This window comes from Lepidochelys kempii, chromosome 1, assembly GCF_965140265.1.
Source record: "Lepidochelys kempii isolate rLepKem1 chromosome 1, rLepKem1.hap2, whole genome shotgun sequence".
Taxonomy (NCBI): Eukaryota; Metazoa; Chordata; order Testudines; family Cheloniidae; genus Lepidochelys; species Lepidochelys kempii.
This window is the reverse complement of record NC_133256.1, coordinates 226,327,959-226,346,865: the sequence shown is the minus strand read 5'-3', so window position 1 is coordinate 226,346,865 and position 18,907 is coordinate 226,327,959. Positions and strand designations below refer to the sequence as shown.

The 18,907-nt window shown below is 42.3% G+C and overlaps 1 protein-coding gene across 11 annotated transcripts in view; it reads right to left on the bottom strand.

Annotated features, from left to right (window-relative positions):
* Positions 1-18,907, bottom strand: part of PHF21B (PHD finger protein 21B) — a 206,940-nt gene that overhangs the window by 154,052 nt on the left and 33,981 nt on the right. Inside the window, exon 1 of one of the 11 annotated variants that reach the window (XM_073316245.1) lies at positions 6,531-6,684. The exons of the other annotated variants lie outside the window; for them this stretch is intronic. Within the exon in view, the coding sequence (XP_073172346.1) occupies positions 6,531-6,587 (57 nt within the window). The 5' untranslated portion in view covers positions 6,588-6,684. Of the gene's footprint in view, positions 1-6,530; positions 6,685-18,907 lie in introns of those variants that run through there. 11 annotated transcript variants of the gene reach the window in all.

Below are 18,907 nucleotides of genomic sequence, written 5' to 3'. Positions count from 1 at the left end.
AGCCATCTGCAACTCTCCTTTATGAGCCACGTCACTACAACTGAAAGGAGACTGTTGTGTTGCTGTTACTTTTGAAACATACCTTTCCTTTACTCCTGAATCTATTTTCATATAATCTCATGAACAGATAAGCGAGTGGTCAGCTCTACTGGACTTTGAAATATAGTAGCTTTGCAGCTGTTTAATGTTAGTTTACTGTCCACTCAGGAGGACTGATGGTGATTATCTGAATCATCCAATAGACTGTGCAGTTTTTGAAGGAGTTATCGCAGATTTCTATAAACTAAATGTTTATAGATTTTGAACCAAATTCTGCTGGTTTATACCATGGATATTTTCATTTGTTCCAAGTTATTATATCTGTGGCTTTATACTACATTGATTGTAAGGCTAGGTGAAAAATATTTTTTCTTTTAATTGGTTATCTGCTGACAAATAACCACTATTAATCATGGCTCTCTGTCTGAGAGTTGAGGATTTCTCTCCTTCAGAAATTTAAATCAGAAGTCATTTCAGAAGGGGGGGAGGAGCAATTCTCATGCATTAGCCAATGAACAAAGATTTGAAAGACACAGGGGAGCCAGCAGGCATTTTTAAACTAAAAATCTATCCCACACCACTGATAGGACAGTGTTAGATCACGAGAAGTGGTTTCATCTGGAGTGCTATAAAAGAAAGACAGGTCAAAGAGGCCCCATTCTGCACTGTGAAGGATTATCAGTATTAGCTGCTTGAAAATAAATATCAATACAGAAAATCACAATAAATCAATAATTGGTCCAAGCCTAATTGCCAGCCATTCTCCACTCATACCACTGCCAATATCATTAATAAAAAGCATAACAGGTCTGATCCTTCTCTCATTTAAATCAATAGCTAACCTCCCAAGCAGATCAGGCTGCAGGTCATAACAACATGATATGATGATTCTTCCACTCTTTTTCTTTTACACAAACTCCTAGTCAAAGATGGCATTAACTGCGGAGCTTTGCTTCTGCTATTTACAAAGCCACTATAGAGCCAAATATGGCAGAAGAGGTTGGACAAGACTTTTTCCAGCAGTCTTTGTTCTGTATATCTGTCTATCCATCCATCATAATTCAGTTAGTTTTAAAGCACCCATCCCAGGAGTATTTAATACCAAGAGAGAGAGACCACTTGCATTATAGGGTAAAGTGGTGGTGCGATACCTGGCAAACAGCCTGAATGTCGTTATGGGTTTTTGTAACATGTAGGGAAAGCTCACAGGAAATGAAAGCTGGCTGGTTAGCTTTCCTAAAGGGAGTTCTAATTCGAGATAATTCCAAATGTGTACTATTTATCCATTAGATCTCCAATATGACAGGAGAAGATGTATTTGCATTTCTGCTTAAACAAATGGCATATACCCAGCAGACCTTAACAGTTTTTACAGCTTTATCTCTGGTGTTGTCATGTAAATACATCTCCAGGCACGTTTAAAAACTTCTCCTGCTATTTCTTACTGTATGAGCCCAGTAAACACGCTTGCAAGTGTAAGCACCTGAGTGCTGCCTAAAGTAGCAGCTAGAGCAGCAAATCTCACAGAGCTCAGTGACTTATCAGGGTGATTTGGGGTGATTTTGTGTCTGGGTGCCAGCTTGACACACCTTAAAGGAGCCTGATTTTCAGAAAGTGCTAAGCACCCACCCTCTGAAAATCAGGCCCATTAGAGGCATCTCAAGTTGGGCACCCAAAAATGGAGGAACCCCAAATCACTTTTGGAGATCTTGACCAGCATCTCCTTGCAGTTGTTCCTCACTGAAGTGCCCAATACTCCACTGGGGAAAATGCTTCAAAGAGCTCCAGCATGAAGAGGCAGCAGCTGAACACAGCAGCAAAGCACTTAAAGTAAGACACAGAAATAGGTGTCTTTGCCATGCTCTCCAAAATACAAAAGCAATTAGACTATATTATGAACCACTTGCTAAGTGCACGCTGGACCAAGTTTTTAGAGTCAAAATATGAAACCCTGCAAAAAAGGGGATTGATAAGGGAAGCACTTATGCAAACATGTGCAAATGGGTGTCTATAAAACTTCAGTAGAAAGAATTAAAATGTCCTGGAAGTCCAGACTACAAAAAAGAGCTTCAGCGAATGCAAGTGAGGGGAAGGGGGGCGGGGGCTGTTTTTGAAGGACATCCAATGGCATCTGTTCATCCAGCAGATCTTGATAACAAATTGAGGTGGCTCTTCTCCACTCATTTGACAGTACAAAAAAGTGCCCAGTCTTTCACTGACCAATTTTACTTTCACTGTGGTGTTGCTCTCTAGGGACTCTCTTTACAGAATCTAGTATGATCACACAAATTGTATTTTCAGAGTTGGGTGCACTTGGAGGAAAAGATAGGGACTGGGGCTGATGCTTTTGCTATTCCACTGGCGTGACTGTCCTCTTAGAATTCAAACAAGAACAGAAGGACAAAGCATGCTGTGCCCTAGTATCACTGAGCCGGCTCTTACTGCTCCTTTTACAGCTGGCACTGCTCAAAGAAGCTGGCTGCAGCACAGCAGCTTCACTTCTATTAGCAAATACAAGCTATATAAAAACTGTATCTGTTAGAACCTGATTATCCTGTATAGCAGGGGTCGGCAAACTATGGCACGTGTGCCAGAGACAGCATGCAAGCCGGTTTTTAAATGGCACGCTGCTGCCTGCCGGGTCCCGGCTGCCTTCCCCACTCAGCCCACTGCCCAACGGGACCCCAGCAGGCAGCAGCATGCCATTAAAAATCCTGCCTGCCCCGGCCCGCTCTTCCCCCCGCCGCCCCGGGGGCAAGGTGAAGAAGCTTGGTCCTGCCGGCTGCTGCTGCAGGGCAGGCAAGGTCCCCCTCCCCCACCTCTTCCCCCAGAGTGCTGGGTTCTGCCCCTCCTCCTCCTCTCCCTTCCTGTCGCCCATCAGCTGATGGCCCTTGCCTGGGAGGGGGAGAAGGGAGCTCCCGCTGGGGAGGAGGCAGAGAAGAGGTGGGGACGGGGGTGGAATCAGGGCAAATCCCCTCCAGCCCCCTGCTGTGAGCTGCTCTGGGCAGGGGGCTGGGAGCAACCCCAGAACCCTAGCCCACACCCCCAGCCCTCTGCCCTGACCCCTGTACCCCCCTCACACACACCCAGCCCTCTGCCCGGACCCCTGCACCCCCTTCACACACCTCCAGCCTCCTGCCCTGACCCCTGCACCCCCCCACGACCCCAGCCCTGAGTCCAGCACCCCCCACACATGCCCCCAGCCCTCTGCCCTGACTCCTGCACCCTCCTCACACACCCCCAGCCCCCCCACACCCTATGCCCTGACTCTTGCACCCCCCACATTCCCACCCCCACCCTGAGCACCAAATGGGAGCTCCTGCACCCCCACCCCTCATTCCCACCTGCACCCCTCACACCAAATGGTAGCTTCCCAGGTAAGCACTCCACACCCAAACCTCCTGCCCCAACCCTGAGCCCCCTCCCTCATTCTAGCTCCAAGCCAGACCCTACACCCCAACCCGCTCCTTCACCCCCAGCCCTGTGCTCAGCGCACTCCCACCCTCAGCTCAGTGCAGAGAGAGAGGAAGAGAATGGCTAGAACCAGGGAGAAGGTAGGTACCCACTGTATGTGGGCAGGACCGGAACCCCAGACCGGCAGCGGGCTGAGCGGGGTTGGCAGCCGCGACCCTGGCTGGCAGGAGCTGGCAGACAGAACCCCAAACTGGCAGTGGGCTGAGTGGCAGCGGGCTGAGCCGCTCAGCCCACTGCTGGTCTGGGGTCCCAGCCACTGGCCTCGCTCAGCCCCCTGCCAGTCTGACGTTCTGGCTGCCAGCCCCTTGCCATCCGGGGTCCTGGCCACAGGCCCCGCTCAGTCCGCTGCCGGCCTAGGTGAATGGAACCCCAGGCTGGCAGCGGGCTGAGCGGGCCAGCGGCGTAAGATCAGCATTTTAATTTAATTTTAAATGAAGCTTCTTAAACATTTTGAAAACCTTGTTTACATATGACAATAGTTTAGTTATATAATATATAGACTTATAGAGAGAGACCTTCTAAAAATGTTAAAAAGCATTACTGGCACGTGAAACCTTAAATTAAAGTGAATAAATGAAGACTTGGCACACCACTTCTGAAAGGTTCCCGACCCCTGCTGTATAGGGACCGATTTATTTTAATAAAACAGGACCTAAATAAAAAAGGATTCATGAAATTAAAATACTTTCTTCTTTTCTACACCAAAGCATCGCTGCTACCTTAAAGTGTGTCAAGCTCTACAGGAAATTTAGACCACCACATTTATTAGCCTCAAGCTGCTATGGCTGAGCAAGACTGGCTTCTCTTTCAGAATGTTACGTACACAAACAGAGAGGGATAGTTTATGAGAAAACAGTAGGAGTGCAAGCAGGAATGCACAACTCAATAATGACACAAGGGCTCCTGTCACTTTAACAAGCTCCTACTATAGTGCTATTATCATTCAAAGCTCCTTATCACCCCAAGTGCAAATATTATGACTAGCTGAACATCTACAGTAATCACTGCTGTAACTGTGTATGTATATTTGTGTTTAATATTGAGGGCTGTTGCTGTCACCAAGCTATAAAAACCAAACTAGCATTAACATCAGTACTGTGGATTTGCATAACGCTGACAAGGATAAAGACTGGCACATTGCTTGATGTGCACTACGCAGGCAGCTTCTTGTTGCAGTGCATAACAAATGTCTGACCAAACGAAGGCCAAGATCAGAGGGTTTCTCTGCAGATGCCAACTTGTAAGCGGATCAAATGGAAAGTGGGGCTTAACAAACAAGTGCTGTTCAAAGTTGAGAAGGGTTGGTACACAGAGATACAAAAGGGGCTTGCTGTAGCCTAAATGTCAATAATCTGGGTAGAAACCAGGTCAAAGACCTGACAAATTGCTGGTGCTCCACCTCCCAGGTGGATACTTGAAATTGGGTAGTGTTACAGTTTTCAAACTATGGGCCTCAATCCAGAATAGCTCCATAAAAGACTTCCTGGAGGGGCTGAGGTTCCATACATTGCCTAGATTTTTGCAGACACAGGTACAGTAGGCCAGGAGATAGGTTTTGAAAAAAGGATCTAACAAATGGATTGCTGGCTACAGAGTGAGAGTTCCTGAATCTGTAGAATGGAGACAATACTTCCATACCTCATGGTGAAAATAAATTCACTGATGCTTGCAAAGTGCTCAGATATTAAAGCAAAGGAGACTACATAAATACTTAGGAAAATAAATATTTAGGCTCACTGATTTCAATATCTCTGAGGATCTGGGCCAGAGTGCTCCTGTAACTACTGGCTAACCACTACATTTCATAAAAGCAGCACAAAACTATCTTAAACATGCACAAGACTAGTGATTTTGTATCACTGTCCTAGCACTAATGCTCTAGAGACTTTGGGTCAAATTTATCTGAGGAAAAGCTGATTGCTTACTCCAGGGGTGAATTTGACCCTGGTCATTAACTAGGCTATGGTCACAAGTGAGATGGGTTTTGTGGTTTCAATTTCTTTCGGAACTAAGAAAGCAGACTGCTCTGTGAATTAGTTCATAGTAGGATTACAGAAAGATATATCCACAGAGAAATCACAGACTGTGATTGCCTGCGCAACACCTGCTGCATGAATAGCAGGGTGCTATGACACATTTTGAGGGTCTCACTCACCAGAAGGAAATGTATGCACAGTAAAAGCAGGAAACTTACATAAGAAAGTAGGGAGATTACATACTGCACCAAAAGCCAGCTAAAAAGAAAATTAGCCTCATATGGCAGAATTTTACATTGTGGTTTTGCTGTGCTGTTAATCTCTTGCTTTTCACTGGGCCTAAGTTCATCGCTTGGAAAAAAATCTATGCAAAGTTGAGAGCCCTCAGCATTGGTGCTAATTATTTTTTTTTTAAGTGAAGTTAAATCGTAAATCAGATTTTGCAAATTGCTATTCAGATCATTTTCGCTCCTACCAAACAAACTGAATGATTCATAAACAATGGCACGAATCAAATTCTGAAAGGCCTAATACATTTGTTATCATGTTATCAAGTTATCCAGTTATCAAGGAAATGTACAATACCCTGTACATTTCCTTGATAACTGGGAAGCAGCAAAAGTGAGGATACGAAGCTTTGAGATGAAAGTTTAAGAAGCATAGGAGGAAACTGAAGCCAACAATGCCTTGTGTTACCACGCTGTGCTTTGTCAAAACTGAGCCAGCAGATTTGCTGTGCTAGAGATGGAGAGGGGCTTTTAAAAGTTCCCAGCCCCAAACTAACAAGCTCTCAGCAAGAAAGTTCTCTGGTGCAAGGTACAAATACTATGCACAGTTGCATATTACATGCATGTTTAATATATTCAAGTCTTTTGTGCATGCATCTGTGAGTGTTCGGCGGTAAGATGTAATTGCATCATCTACAGTGACTTCGGCTATATTATCCGAACCAAATGATACTGGCATTGGAAAAAAAGCTACTTGGGCTGTGTTCCTCATCCATGCACTGCAACAAATTATGCAGCCAACAATTAGCTTTACCATTTCTAAATCCTCTTTTTGCATACAGACAGATAGATATAGACTGTGTGTAGGCATCTCTCCGGTTTTTGATACAGCTGGACACAGGCATCATATTGCATCCGGTTCCATCAGGTTGTGTGTCTTCACCCGACTCACTATCGCCCAATGTGGCCTGACAAAGCAAGATGGGTGTCAAGTCACATCAGAAATTGGAAGGGGAAGAAACTGAAAGAAATTTTTAAATAACAGGCATCATTCCACTCCTACTGGCATAACACTTTAAATCAGAATTCCCTGAATGTGACAGTAACTGAAATTTAACAAACCAGGTATTCTACACTGAACACCAATAAATATGTTTTAATATACACATTAGTCAGGATTAGAGCTAATAAGACAGTTGTTATTTAGTCAATAATTACCCAGTGATTTTTAAAAATAGATTTACTGTAGTTGATCAGCTGTATAATATATTGTAAGGACTGTAACACTGTAGTTAGGGACACTGATGGAACATTGTAAACTTCAAAACTAATATTTCTGTCAAATTATTTTAACTACTCAAGCTACCAGGAATACGTCAGCTTACGAAAACTGAAGCAAATCAGTAAAAGAAAACCATTTCCTAATTTTTTAGGTTTGCTTCATTTGTGCATTTGAATGCAATTTGTGTCAAGTCAGTTTCAGTGTTTTGTTGATGGTCAGTTGCACTTTCCATCTCATGCACTACCAGTCTGGCGTTGCTCTGCTCACTCCTCTCCCCTGCTGAAAAGACACTTATAAACATCAGCAAGGAAGCAGCAAAAGAACCCTTATTTGTAAATCCTTAAATTTGTAATAAATCAGGATATATTTTTAAAGAGAGTTCTTTTAGGTATTTTTTATTTTTTAAATGAGTCGGTTTCAGAGAATTCAAGTTAACAGTGACCCATTAAACTTCAGATTTGTATAAAGACAGATCCAAGGTACAAAATTCAGATTCAGGTCCTGATTTTTGAAAACACTGCCTACGATGGAAGGGTATTTAAACTGGGTGCTCTTACTTGGCCTAATAAGGGAGAAAAGGACCTAATTATGCAGTTTGGTTTTGATTTTAAAACTCCATCATTATCACTAGCATTCTCATATGCTTAGATTAGGGGGTTTGATCCAGCCAATTATAACAGGCCCCTAATATAAAATTTGGATCAATGTGTGAATCTAAATTATGAAAAACCCACACATAATTTTCAGTAGTTAGGACACTGGGTTGCTGTGCGAGTCCATCTCCAATTCTGTAATTCTTCTTTATTAACATAAAATCATTTTCTTAAATCTGAATAAAATACATATTTTATTTATAGGCTTGGATGTATTACTTTTTTAAAATAAGTAAATGTAAACAGATTTCACCATACACACAGAGACCAATAAAAAACTATTCCCATCAATAATAATTGACATTTAGAGATAGGCAAAGTAAAAAAAATTCTGCTTGAGAACTTATTAGAGTTTGATTTAAGGATATTTACTTCATGATGTTGACAATTTGTATTTTATTGGTTATAAAGCTTTTTTTGAATCTTCACATCTACTGCAATTAAATAATTGTCCAATTCCACTGCCATAATATCTTGCAAGTGAAAAATTTAAATTGATTAAAAAAACCACAATTCTTAAAACCATCATTTTTCACAAAATTTAAATAGATAAACAATTGAAATGATTAAAAATAAACATTGATTCATCTGTCTAAATTTCACAAAAATAAAAATCAAATTCTGCCAAGCCTATGTATCTGGGAGCATTCAATGAAACATTTGCTAGCACTGATAGCTACAAATTTATGATGCCAGCAAGTATGTCATTCTAACCACTTCTTAAAATCATTATCAAATAGTTCACCCCATCTACAGCATACATCTTGGGACAGCTAGTTTCATAACTTATACCTGTATGCTGCCAAAAACAGACAGACATAAGGCCTAGCTATACATACTCACTGTTGCTCTGTTAGGATCTGTTAGCTTCTGCAATGGAATACAGAGAGGCCCATTAAAGCTGCTCCTAAACTATTTAAAAGGATATTACCCAATTTCTAGTTACTACTTTTGCAGCACTAGATCTGCATAAGTATAATTACTTCAATGGAGTCTCTTCTGTTGATTTTATAAATAGATATTGCACAGATTGTACAGAGTTGTCTAGCAGCTAGAACTAACTCAGGACTGCACAAGTTCTATTCCCAGTTCTGTCACTAATTTCCTGTCTAGTCTTGGACATGTCGCTTAAACCGTCTCTGCCTTAGTTTGTCCATCTACGAAACGGTGATCAATATAATCTCCCACAGTAGCTCCATGTGGGGAATATAAGGCTTTATTAAAATGTGATTAACTGTTTTGAGATCCATGGAAAAAAGCAGCTCCCAGTTGAGCGTGGTGAGAGGCAGATATTATAGGAGTGAGCACCCACAGAAAAGTTCTGCTCAGCCCTTCAGTTAACCAGTCTTTTTCCTGCTTACTCGCCTTCTCTTTCTTCTGTTCTTCTCAATTTTATTTCGTTTCATTTTCTATATAATTGTCTCAACCAGTGATTCCCCCCCGTACAAGAACAGAGCTGACACTGCTGCTGGAGCTCAGCTGTGAGCTTTGGGCTCAATCCTGCAATGTACTGAGTACTCCTGCTAAGTGCTGAAAGCTCCCTGCTCCCACTGAAGTCAGGGAGAGTTGAGGGCAGGAGCAAGCCTTTAGAGAATTAACTCTGTAAACAATTTTGTCCTAACATTTCTTAATGGCATAGGTTACCTGACCCTTTTCTATTCTCTATAACGTTACCCTGTTTCTACACTTCAGCCTGACAACTTACCTGTAGAATTCTACAAGGTAGAAGTCATTCAGATGATCCTAGGTTTGTCACACGACAGATGCTTCTTCAATATCCTGTTACCTTAGCTGCTAAAAGGGATAAGTGTAGGGTGAACAGATAGCAAGTGTGAAAAATTGGGATGCAGGAGGGAGGTAATAGGCATCTATATAAGGCAAAGCCCCAAATATTGGGACTGTCCCTATAAAATCAGGACATCTGGTCTCCCTAGATAAGTGATACATCAGACAGAAGATTCTATAATCAAAAACATAGTTCTTCACTGTCTTGCTGAAATGCTTGAAGGGTGTTGTAGATCTAAACTACTTCACCTGAATATGGTGCACAAGTTATTTTTCCTAATTAGTATTTGATATGCATAACTTTGCATGGCTGGAAATGTGCACACATTTCTAAAAGAACTGATAAGCATCATGTGACTGGTCATGCAAACTGATATGATATTAGCAACCAGACTTTTCATATGCAGCTAGTTGTTCTATGAATAGCTAAAGATTTATTGTGGGCAGTTTCAGATATGCAACCTCTCAGTTTTTTGTTGCACATTCCTTAAATACAAGCTATTTGCATAGCTATTGAATGATCCCTTTTTGCTATGACTTACTGTGTCTACACAATGTAGGGAAGTATTCTGTAAAGTACATAAACCCTGATGTCAAATGACAAGTAAAATATATGTATGATAACGTAAGATATAAGTGTAGGAGAAACCCCAAACATGCTTGGCATGTATAAATAAATGCTTTCAGTTTATCTGCCCTCAAACAGCTCACAGACAGCACATAGGTCTATATAAATAGAGATCATAATTCAGTTTATTCTGGGTGACTGATAATAGGATTATTGCTCATACACCCAAAGCAAGACATCCAAAATCATATCATTTAATTTCTAAGGAACAGAATGATAGAGTTTAATGTTTATCATTGTGAGGTGGAACCAGAACACTTCATTCTAAAGCTCCTAGAAATTAGAGAATACGGTTGTGTTACAGGAAATGTATTCAGGGCTTGATACAGCAACTGTTTATCCAAAGGACACCAAATATGAAAAGGGATTCTCTTTGGAATAGAAAAGGAGTACTTGTGGCACCTTAGAGACTAACCAATTATTTGAGCATAAGCTTTCGTGAGCTACAGCTCACTTCATTGGATGCATACTATGGAAAGTGTAGAAGATCTTTTTATACACACAAAGCATGAAAAAATACCTCCCCCCACCCCACTCTCCTGCTGGTAATAGATTATCTAAAGTGATCACTCTCCTTACAGTGCGTATGATAATCAAGGTGGGCCATTTCCAGCACAAATCCAGGGTTTAACAAGAATGTCTGAGGAGGGGGGTGGGGGGGTTGGAAAAAAAAAGGGGAAATAGGTCACCTTGCATAATGACTTAGCCACTCCCAGTCTCCATTCAAGCCTAAGTTAATTGTATCCAATTTGCAAATGAATTCCAATTCAACAGTCTCTCGCTGGAGTCTGGTTTTGAAGTTTTTTTGTTGTAATATCGCAACTTTCATGTCTGTAATCGCGTGACCAGAGAGATTGAAGTGTTCTCCGACTGGTTTATGAATGTTATAATTCTTGACATCTGATTTGTGTCCATTTATTCTTTTACATAGAGACTGTCCAGTTTGACCAATGTTCATGGCAGAGGGGCATTGCTGGCACATGATGGCATATATCACATTGGTGGATGTGCAGGTGAATGAGCCTCTGATAGTGTGGCTGATGTGATTAGGCCCTGTGATGGTGTCCCCTGAATAGATATGTGGGCACAGTTGGCAACGGGCTTTGTTGCAAGGATAGGTTCCTGGGTTAGTGGTTCTGTTGTGTGGTATGTGGTTGCTGGTGAGTATTTGCTTCAGGTTGGGGGGCTGTCTGTAGGCAAGGACTGGCCTGTCTCCCAAGATTTGTGAGAGTGTTGGGTCATCCTTCAGGATAGGTTGTAGATCCTTAATAATGCGTTGGAGGGTTTTTAGTTGGGGGCTGAAGGTGACGGCTAGTGGCGTTCTATTATTTTCTTTGTTAGACCTGTCCTGTAGTAGGTGACTTCTGGGAACTCTTCTGGCTCTATCAATCTGTTTCTTCACTTCCGCAGGTGGGTATTGTAGTTGTAAGAATGCTTGATAGAGATCTTGTAGGTGTTTGTCTCTGTCTGAGGGGTTGGAGCAAATGCGGTTGTATTGCAGAGCTTGGCTGTAGACAATGGATCGTGTGGTGTGGTCAGACGTTCTTGTTAAACCCTGGATTTGTACTGGAAATGGCCCACCTTGATTATCATACACATTGTAAGGAGAGTGATCACTTTAGATAAGCTATTACCAGCAGGAGAGTGGGGTGGGGAGAGGTATTTTTTCATGCTTTGTGTGTATAAAAAGATCTTCTACACTTTCCACAGTATGCATCCGATGAAGTGAGCTGTAGCTCACGAAAGCTTATGCTCAAATAAATTGGTTAGTCTCTAAGGTGTGCCACAAGTACTCCTTTTCTTTTTGCGAATACAGACTAACACGGCTGTTACTCTGAAACCTGTCATTATGCAAGGCACTGCATTTAGCCGTATGGAGTGGAAATCTACCGACTGCATGAAAAAACTTGTACAGATACAGACAGACATCATCTTCCTTTCCAAATGCAAACAGATGGACATCATACCAAAAGGACTGAAGGTAAAAAATCCATTACAATCTACATATCACACCGACTATGCTGACAGCTTGTGCCACACGCTCTCAAAGAAACTGCGGAACCACCTGATCAACATCCTCTACAGCAAACAGGGAAAGATAAAGAATGAGCTCTCACAAATGGATACTCTCATAAAAAACCAACCTTCCACACAAACTTCCTCATGGCTGGACTTTACTAAAACTAGACAAGCCATTTACAACACACACTGTGCTTCTCTACAAAAGAAAAGGGACACTAAACTTTCTAAACTACTACATGCCACAAGGGGCCACAGCAATGGTTCCCTTAACCCACCCAGCAATATTCTTAACCTATCCAACTATACTCTTAGCCCACTAGAAGCAGCTGTCCTATCTCGGGGCCTCTCCTTCTGCCCCTCCACCCCCACGAACATGATACAGTTCTGTGGTGACCTAGAATCCTATTTTTGACGTCTCCGACTCAAGGAATATTTCCAACACACCTCTGAACAACATACTAATCCACAGAGACCTCCCTACCTACACTAAAAAAAGAAGGATTCTAGGTGGACTCCTCCTGAAGGTCGAGATAGCAGACTGGACTTCTACATAGAGTGCTTCCACCGACGTGCACGGGCTGAAATTGTGAAAAAGCAGCATCACTTGCCCAACAACCTGAGCCGTGCAGAACACAATGCCATCCACAGCCTCAGAAACAACTCTGACATCATAATCAAAAAGGCTGACAAAGGAGGTGCTGTTGTCATCATGAATAGGTCGGAATATGAACAAGAGGCTGCTCGGCAGCTCTCCAACACCACTTTCTACAAACCATTACCCTCTGATCCCACTGAAAGTTACCAAAAGAAACTACAGCATTTGCTCAAGAAACTCCCTGAAAAAGCACAAAATCAAATCCGCACAGACACACCCCTGGAGCCCCGACCTGGGATATTCTATCTACTACCCAAGATCCATAAACCTGGAAATCCTGGGCGCCCCATCATCTCAGGCATTGGCACCCTGACAGCAGGATTGTCTGGCTATGTAGACTCCCTCCTCAGGCCCTACGCTACCAGCACTCCCAGCTACCTTCGAGACACCACTGACTTCCTGAGGAAACTACAATCCATCGGTGATCTTCCTGATAACACCATCCTGGCCACAATGGATGTAGAAGCCCTCTACACCAACATTGCACACAAAGATGGACTACAAGCCGTCAAGAACACTATCCCCGATAATGTCACGGCTAACCTGGTGGCTGATCTTTGTGACTTTGTCCTTACCCGTAACTATTTTACATTTGGGGACAATGTATACCTTCAAATCAGCGGCACTGCTATGGGTATCTGCATGGCCCCACATTATGCCAACATTTTTATGGCTGACTTAGAACAACGCTTCCTCAGCTCTCGTCCCCTAACACCCCTGCTCTACTTGCGCTATATTGATGACATCTTCATCATCTGGACCCATGGAAAAGAAGCCCTTGAGGAATTCCACCATGATTTCAACAATTTCCATCCGACCATCAACCTCAGCCTGGTCCAGTCCACACAAGAGATCCACTTCCTGGACACTACAGTGCTAATAAACGATGGTCACATAAACACCACCCTATCCCGGAAACCTACTGACCGCTATTCCTACCTACATGCCTCCAGCTTTCACCCTGACCACACCACATGATCCACTGTCTACAGCCAAGCTCTGCAATACAACCGCATTTGCTCCAACCCCTCAGACAGAGACAAACACCTACAAGATCTCTATCAAGCATTCTTACAACTACAACACCCACCTGCGGAAGTGAAGAAACAGATTGATAGAGCCAGAAGAGTTCCCAAAAGTCACCTGCTACAGGACAGGTCTAACAAAGAAAATAATAGAACGCCACTAGCCGTCACCTTCAGCCCCCAACTAAAAACCCTCCAACGCATTATTAAGGATCTACAACCTATCCTGAAGGATTACCCAACACGCTCACAACTCTTGGGAAACTGGCCAGTCCTTGCCTACAGACAGCCCCCCAACCTGAAGCAAATACTCACCAGCAACCACATACCACACAACAGAACCACTAACCCAGGAACCTATCCTTGCAACAAAGCCCGATGCCAACTGTGCCCACATATCTATTCAGGGGACACCATCATAGGGCCTAATAACATCAGCCACACTATCAGAGGCTCATTCACCTGCACATCCACCAACGTGATATATGCCATCATGTGCCAGCAATGCCCCTCTGCCATGAACATTGGTCAAACTGGACAGTCTCTATGTAAAAGAATAAATGGACACAAATCAGATGTCAAGAATTATAACATTCATAAACCAGTCGGAGAACACTTCAATCTCTCTGGTCACGCGATTACAGACATGAAAGTTGCGATATTACAACAAAAAAACTTCAAAACCAGACTCCAGCGAGAGACAGTTGAATTGGAATTCATTTGCAAATTGGATAAAATTAACTTAGGCTTGAATAGAGACTGGGAGTGGCTAAGTCATTATGCAAGGTAACCTACTTCCCCTTGTTTTTTCCTACCCCCACCCCCTCAGACGTTCTTGTTAAACCCTAGATTTTGTGCTGGAAATGGCCCACCTTGATTATCATACACATTGTAAGGAGAGTGATCACTTTAGATAAGCTATTACCAGCAGGAGAGTGGGGTGGGGGGAGGTATTTTTTCATGCTTTGTGTGTATAAAAAGATCTTCTACACTTTCCACAGTATGCATCCGATGAAGTGAGCTGTAGCTCACGAAAGCTTATGCTCAAATAATTGGTTAGTCTCTAAGGTGTGCCACAAGTACTCCTTTTCTTTTTGCAAATACAGACTAACACGGCTGTTACTCTGAAACCTCTCTTTGGAATGGTATCTATAAATTACCTGGAGTATTTAGTAAGATTGCAGCTTAGGAATGTGATGTGTTATAGACATGTGAAATGTGGCTCCTGTCTTGCCTTTCTCATGTCTGCTTGTTCATTTCTAAAATGGCAATTTGATTGTATATGTTTCTCTGCATTGTGAGGCCCAGACTAGCTAATGTATTCAGATAGGCCTTTTTATCACAATGGGATATTGCCCCCTAAAGGGCTTTACTTCAAATAATCCTACCCCCCGAGTCATTTTGCTACTAATCCAGATGATTCAAGGCATTCCTGTTGCGTATTACAGAGGTCAAAGACTGCGTGGACATGGAGACTGAACTCTCTCACTCCAGGAGTCTGGGACCAACCCCACTGAAGTCAATGGAGAGACTCCCTCCACGGTCAGTGGGCTTTGAATCAGGCCTGAAGACCAGAGTTCAGATCTGCAGGTGGAGAAGAGGGCCCAGGCACTGCACAGGCAGACAGTGTTCCACGGACAAGGAGAGGGCTTCCGTCTCTAGGGCTATCAGTCATCAACATCTGAAGACACTAAATTCACTTAAAAAATAAATTTGTAATTTTTTTACAGCTATGTGAATTTGTGAAGTAACTAATTACAAAGCTCTAATGGAGACTTTATAAGTGAATAGCAATTAGAATAAGGTATTGCCACATAGGAAGCTAAGAACCTTTGGCAAGGGTAAAGTACCCTCTTATTTTAATACCGTGCCACAGAAAAACATCTGTCAAACAGTTTTGCAGTCTGAAGTAATCAGTGCAACTAATTATCACTAATTGTAATATAGTTTCTGTCTTGCTGCTAATACATTTAGACTTGCTAATCAAATCAAACTATACCACCTTGCCATGCTGCTTTCAAATAAACATTTCAGCAAGGATAAAAAATGAAGCTTTGTTCTCATTTTTCATTATTGCTGTCTGGAGAGGCCAGTGGCTTTTTCCATTTATTTCACACTGCAACAAAAGCAGTAGAAAATGCCATCAGAAATGCTATTTGGGTCTCAAATGTTTTAATTTAAGAGATTGAGCAGGCAAGCAGACAGGTGTACTATACTGCTTTTCATTATGTCAAAGCCACCACTAATTACCACATTTCACCAATGAAAAAGTAGAATGGTTTGGAGTGCTCACCGCTCAAAGATGTGGGTGACCAGCACTGTCCATTGTTTTTAAGGGAAGTCCCTTATTTGATGCCTTATTTCCTACAGCTTAAATCCATTAAAGAGCTACTGGGAATCACGCGATCGGAATAGTACAGAGTAAAGATGGTTTTGAGGTTAAAGCACTAGACTAGGATTCAGGAGATCTGGATTCTATTCCTAGCTCTGCTAGTCTTCCTAGGTGAGTCACTTAAAGTTTCTGTGCCTCAGCTTCCCACCTGTAAACATGGGTTATAGTAATAATACCCAGCTCTTATTCGGCACTTTTTATCATTAGCTATTAAAGCACTTTACAAAGAAGGTCAGTATCATTATCCCCATGTTACAGATGTGGAAACAGAGGCACAACGAGGGACTTGCCTAAGGTCACCCAGCAATCCCAGTGGGGGAACTAGGAATGAAACCAAATCTCCTGAGTCCCAGTCCAGATCCCAATCCAGTATACCACACTGCCTCTTTCTTGTCTAATTAGGCTAACCCAGCGGTTCTCAAACTGTGAGTCAGGACCCCAAATGCTGGCACTAGAATTGCTGGGCCCTGGGGCCGAAGCCAAAGCCCAAGACTCACTGCCTAGGGCTGAATCCGAAGCCTGAGGGCTTCAACCCTGGGTGGCAAGACTAAGGTTACAGGCCTCCCACTTGGGGCTGAATCCCTTGGGGTTCAGCTTTGCTCCCCCCCCCCCAGGGCAGCGGGGCTCAGGCTTGGTCGTCTCATAATTTTCGTGATCAGAAGGGGGTCGTGGTGCAATAAAGTTTGAGAACCCCTGGGCTAAGCCTCTGTTACCTCTTACTGTGTGTTTGTACATTGCTTAACACAATGAGGCCCAGATCTGAGTTGGGACCTCTAGGTGCTACTGTCTAACAATTAAAATAAAATAATAATAAATTTTATAAAAATAATATTACACGTCCAAGGAACAAACATACACTCTTTTACAAATGTGAGATTTTTGTACCCTGAATAAAACATTACAGGATATTGTCTCCCTACAAATTTGCACCATCTTGCATCTTTTGGACAGTTTCTTCCCTTTATTTGCCTTGAAGTGCAACTGGTCATCCTTCTAGGGACATTGTGTAGTAGAGATCTGTATATTCTGGAAGGGAAATTCCAGAAGCTCATATGAACTTCAGGATAATGATGTTACTAAAGAATTAAATCAAACTGTTTACTTTTGCACTTACAGTCATGCATGAATATATAGCACAAATTAACACACGTGATACTGGAGTAAGCTAGAGGCCTGATCCTGCCCCATGGGACCCTTGTATGGACTTTAAAGGGGAAAACATCAGACTGTCAAAAGAGGAACTTTATTTTCCAGGGATTTTCTCCCTATCACAAATCTAACCATTTCCCATGTATGGAACTCTGTGGCCATGTATATAACACACAGCCACAATTGGCATAGCTATGCTGGCATAGCCTCCCCTAAGTAGATGCAGCCTACACAGACAAAAGGATTTTTTCCTACAGGTATAAAAACACCACTTCCCTGAACCACATTACCTATGCTGACAGAAGCACCCATTTATTGGCACAGCTGTGTCTGCACTGGGGGTTTTGTCAGCATAGCTATGTCATTGGGGTGTGGGTTTTTTCATACCCCTAACCGACAGAACTATGCCAATATAAGTTTTAAGCACAGACCAAGCCTGACTCTTGGAGAAAAGCACACCTTCATGGTTTTGAGCTTCTATGTCACAATATCAAAATGTTGTCAACAATATATTTGAAATCACAGCACTCCCCCGCAGAATGTTAGCCAGCATTCGTATAAATGCAAATGACAAGACCACAGCTTAATATCAGAACAATGGAACTGAACTTGAATATTTAGTATCCCTTTAAAAAAGCAATACCCAAATTAATGTGTTGCTAACATTAGTTACTGATTTAGCAAGAGTGCTAAAAACAAAGGAAACAACTAAATATTTTATATCTAAGAGTGCCTTACATTTAGTCTTTAATTAATTTTAGACTTTGAACTTTCTAAACAGCTATTTGTAACTGAGCTTACAAAGGCCATTTAAAATTGTGATGTTGATCTAGAAATCAATGCATTTTCTCAAAAGGCTCCTCATTAGGAGTAAATATATACAAGTGCCAAGTTTTCTGCACACAAGAAGTAGCACCTGGAGGCTAATGAACAGAATAATAATAACAAGAATTGTAAATTGTGACAAGATCATCAAATGAGTCAAATACAATAAAAGAGTAAAACAACTTTTAAAAAATCTGATTTGGTTAGAGAAACTAGTACTCTTAAAATCAGAAAATATTTCTGTTCTCACATCATTTTTAAATTGTTCTTTGGAATCTGAGGGCCTTATTTTCAGAGGCACTGAGGATCTTTGAAACCAAGTCTTATTGCTTTTGCTGCCATGGGCACTGATGTTCTCTAATAAATCCAAGAATTGTTTATGCTCAACTCAAAATCATTCAGGGCCCAACTCAGTGAGGTGTGAACATCCTTCCTGAGAAATGCTGAGCTCCCCCAATTCCCACTCAAGCAAACAAGAGTGGGAGACAATCAGCCCCTCACACAATCAAGGCCCAAATGGCGTAGACAGGTGTGATTGTCATTGGGCTGTAGAGTGTTAAAGTTCCACTCCCACTACCAACAATAATGAGGGGAGGAAAAGGATTGATCTAAAAGGTCTACCATTTCCGGAGAGCCAGTGACTGAGGTTATGTCTACACTAGAGAGCATAGGTCAGCATAGCTATGCCAGCATAGCCCCCTTGTGTAGAATAAGCATATGCTGACAGCAGTTTTTCTCTGAGCATATTAACAGAACCTCCCTGAATGACATTAGG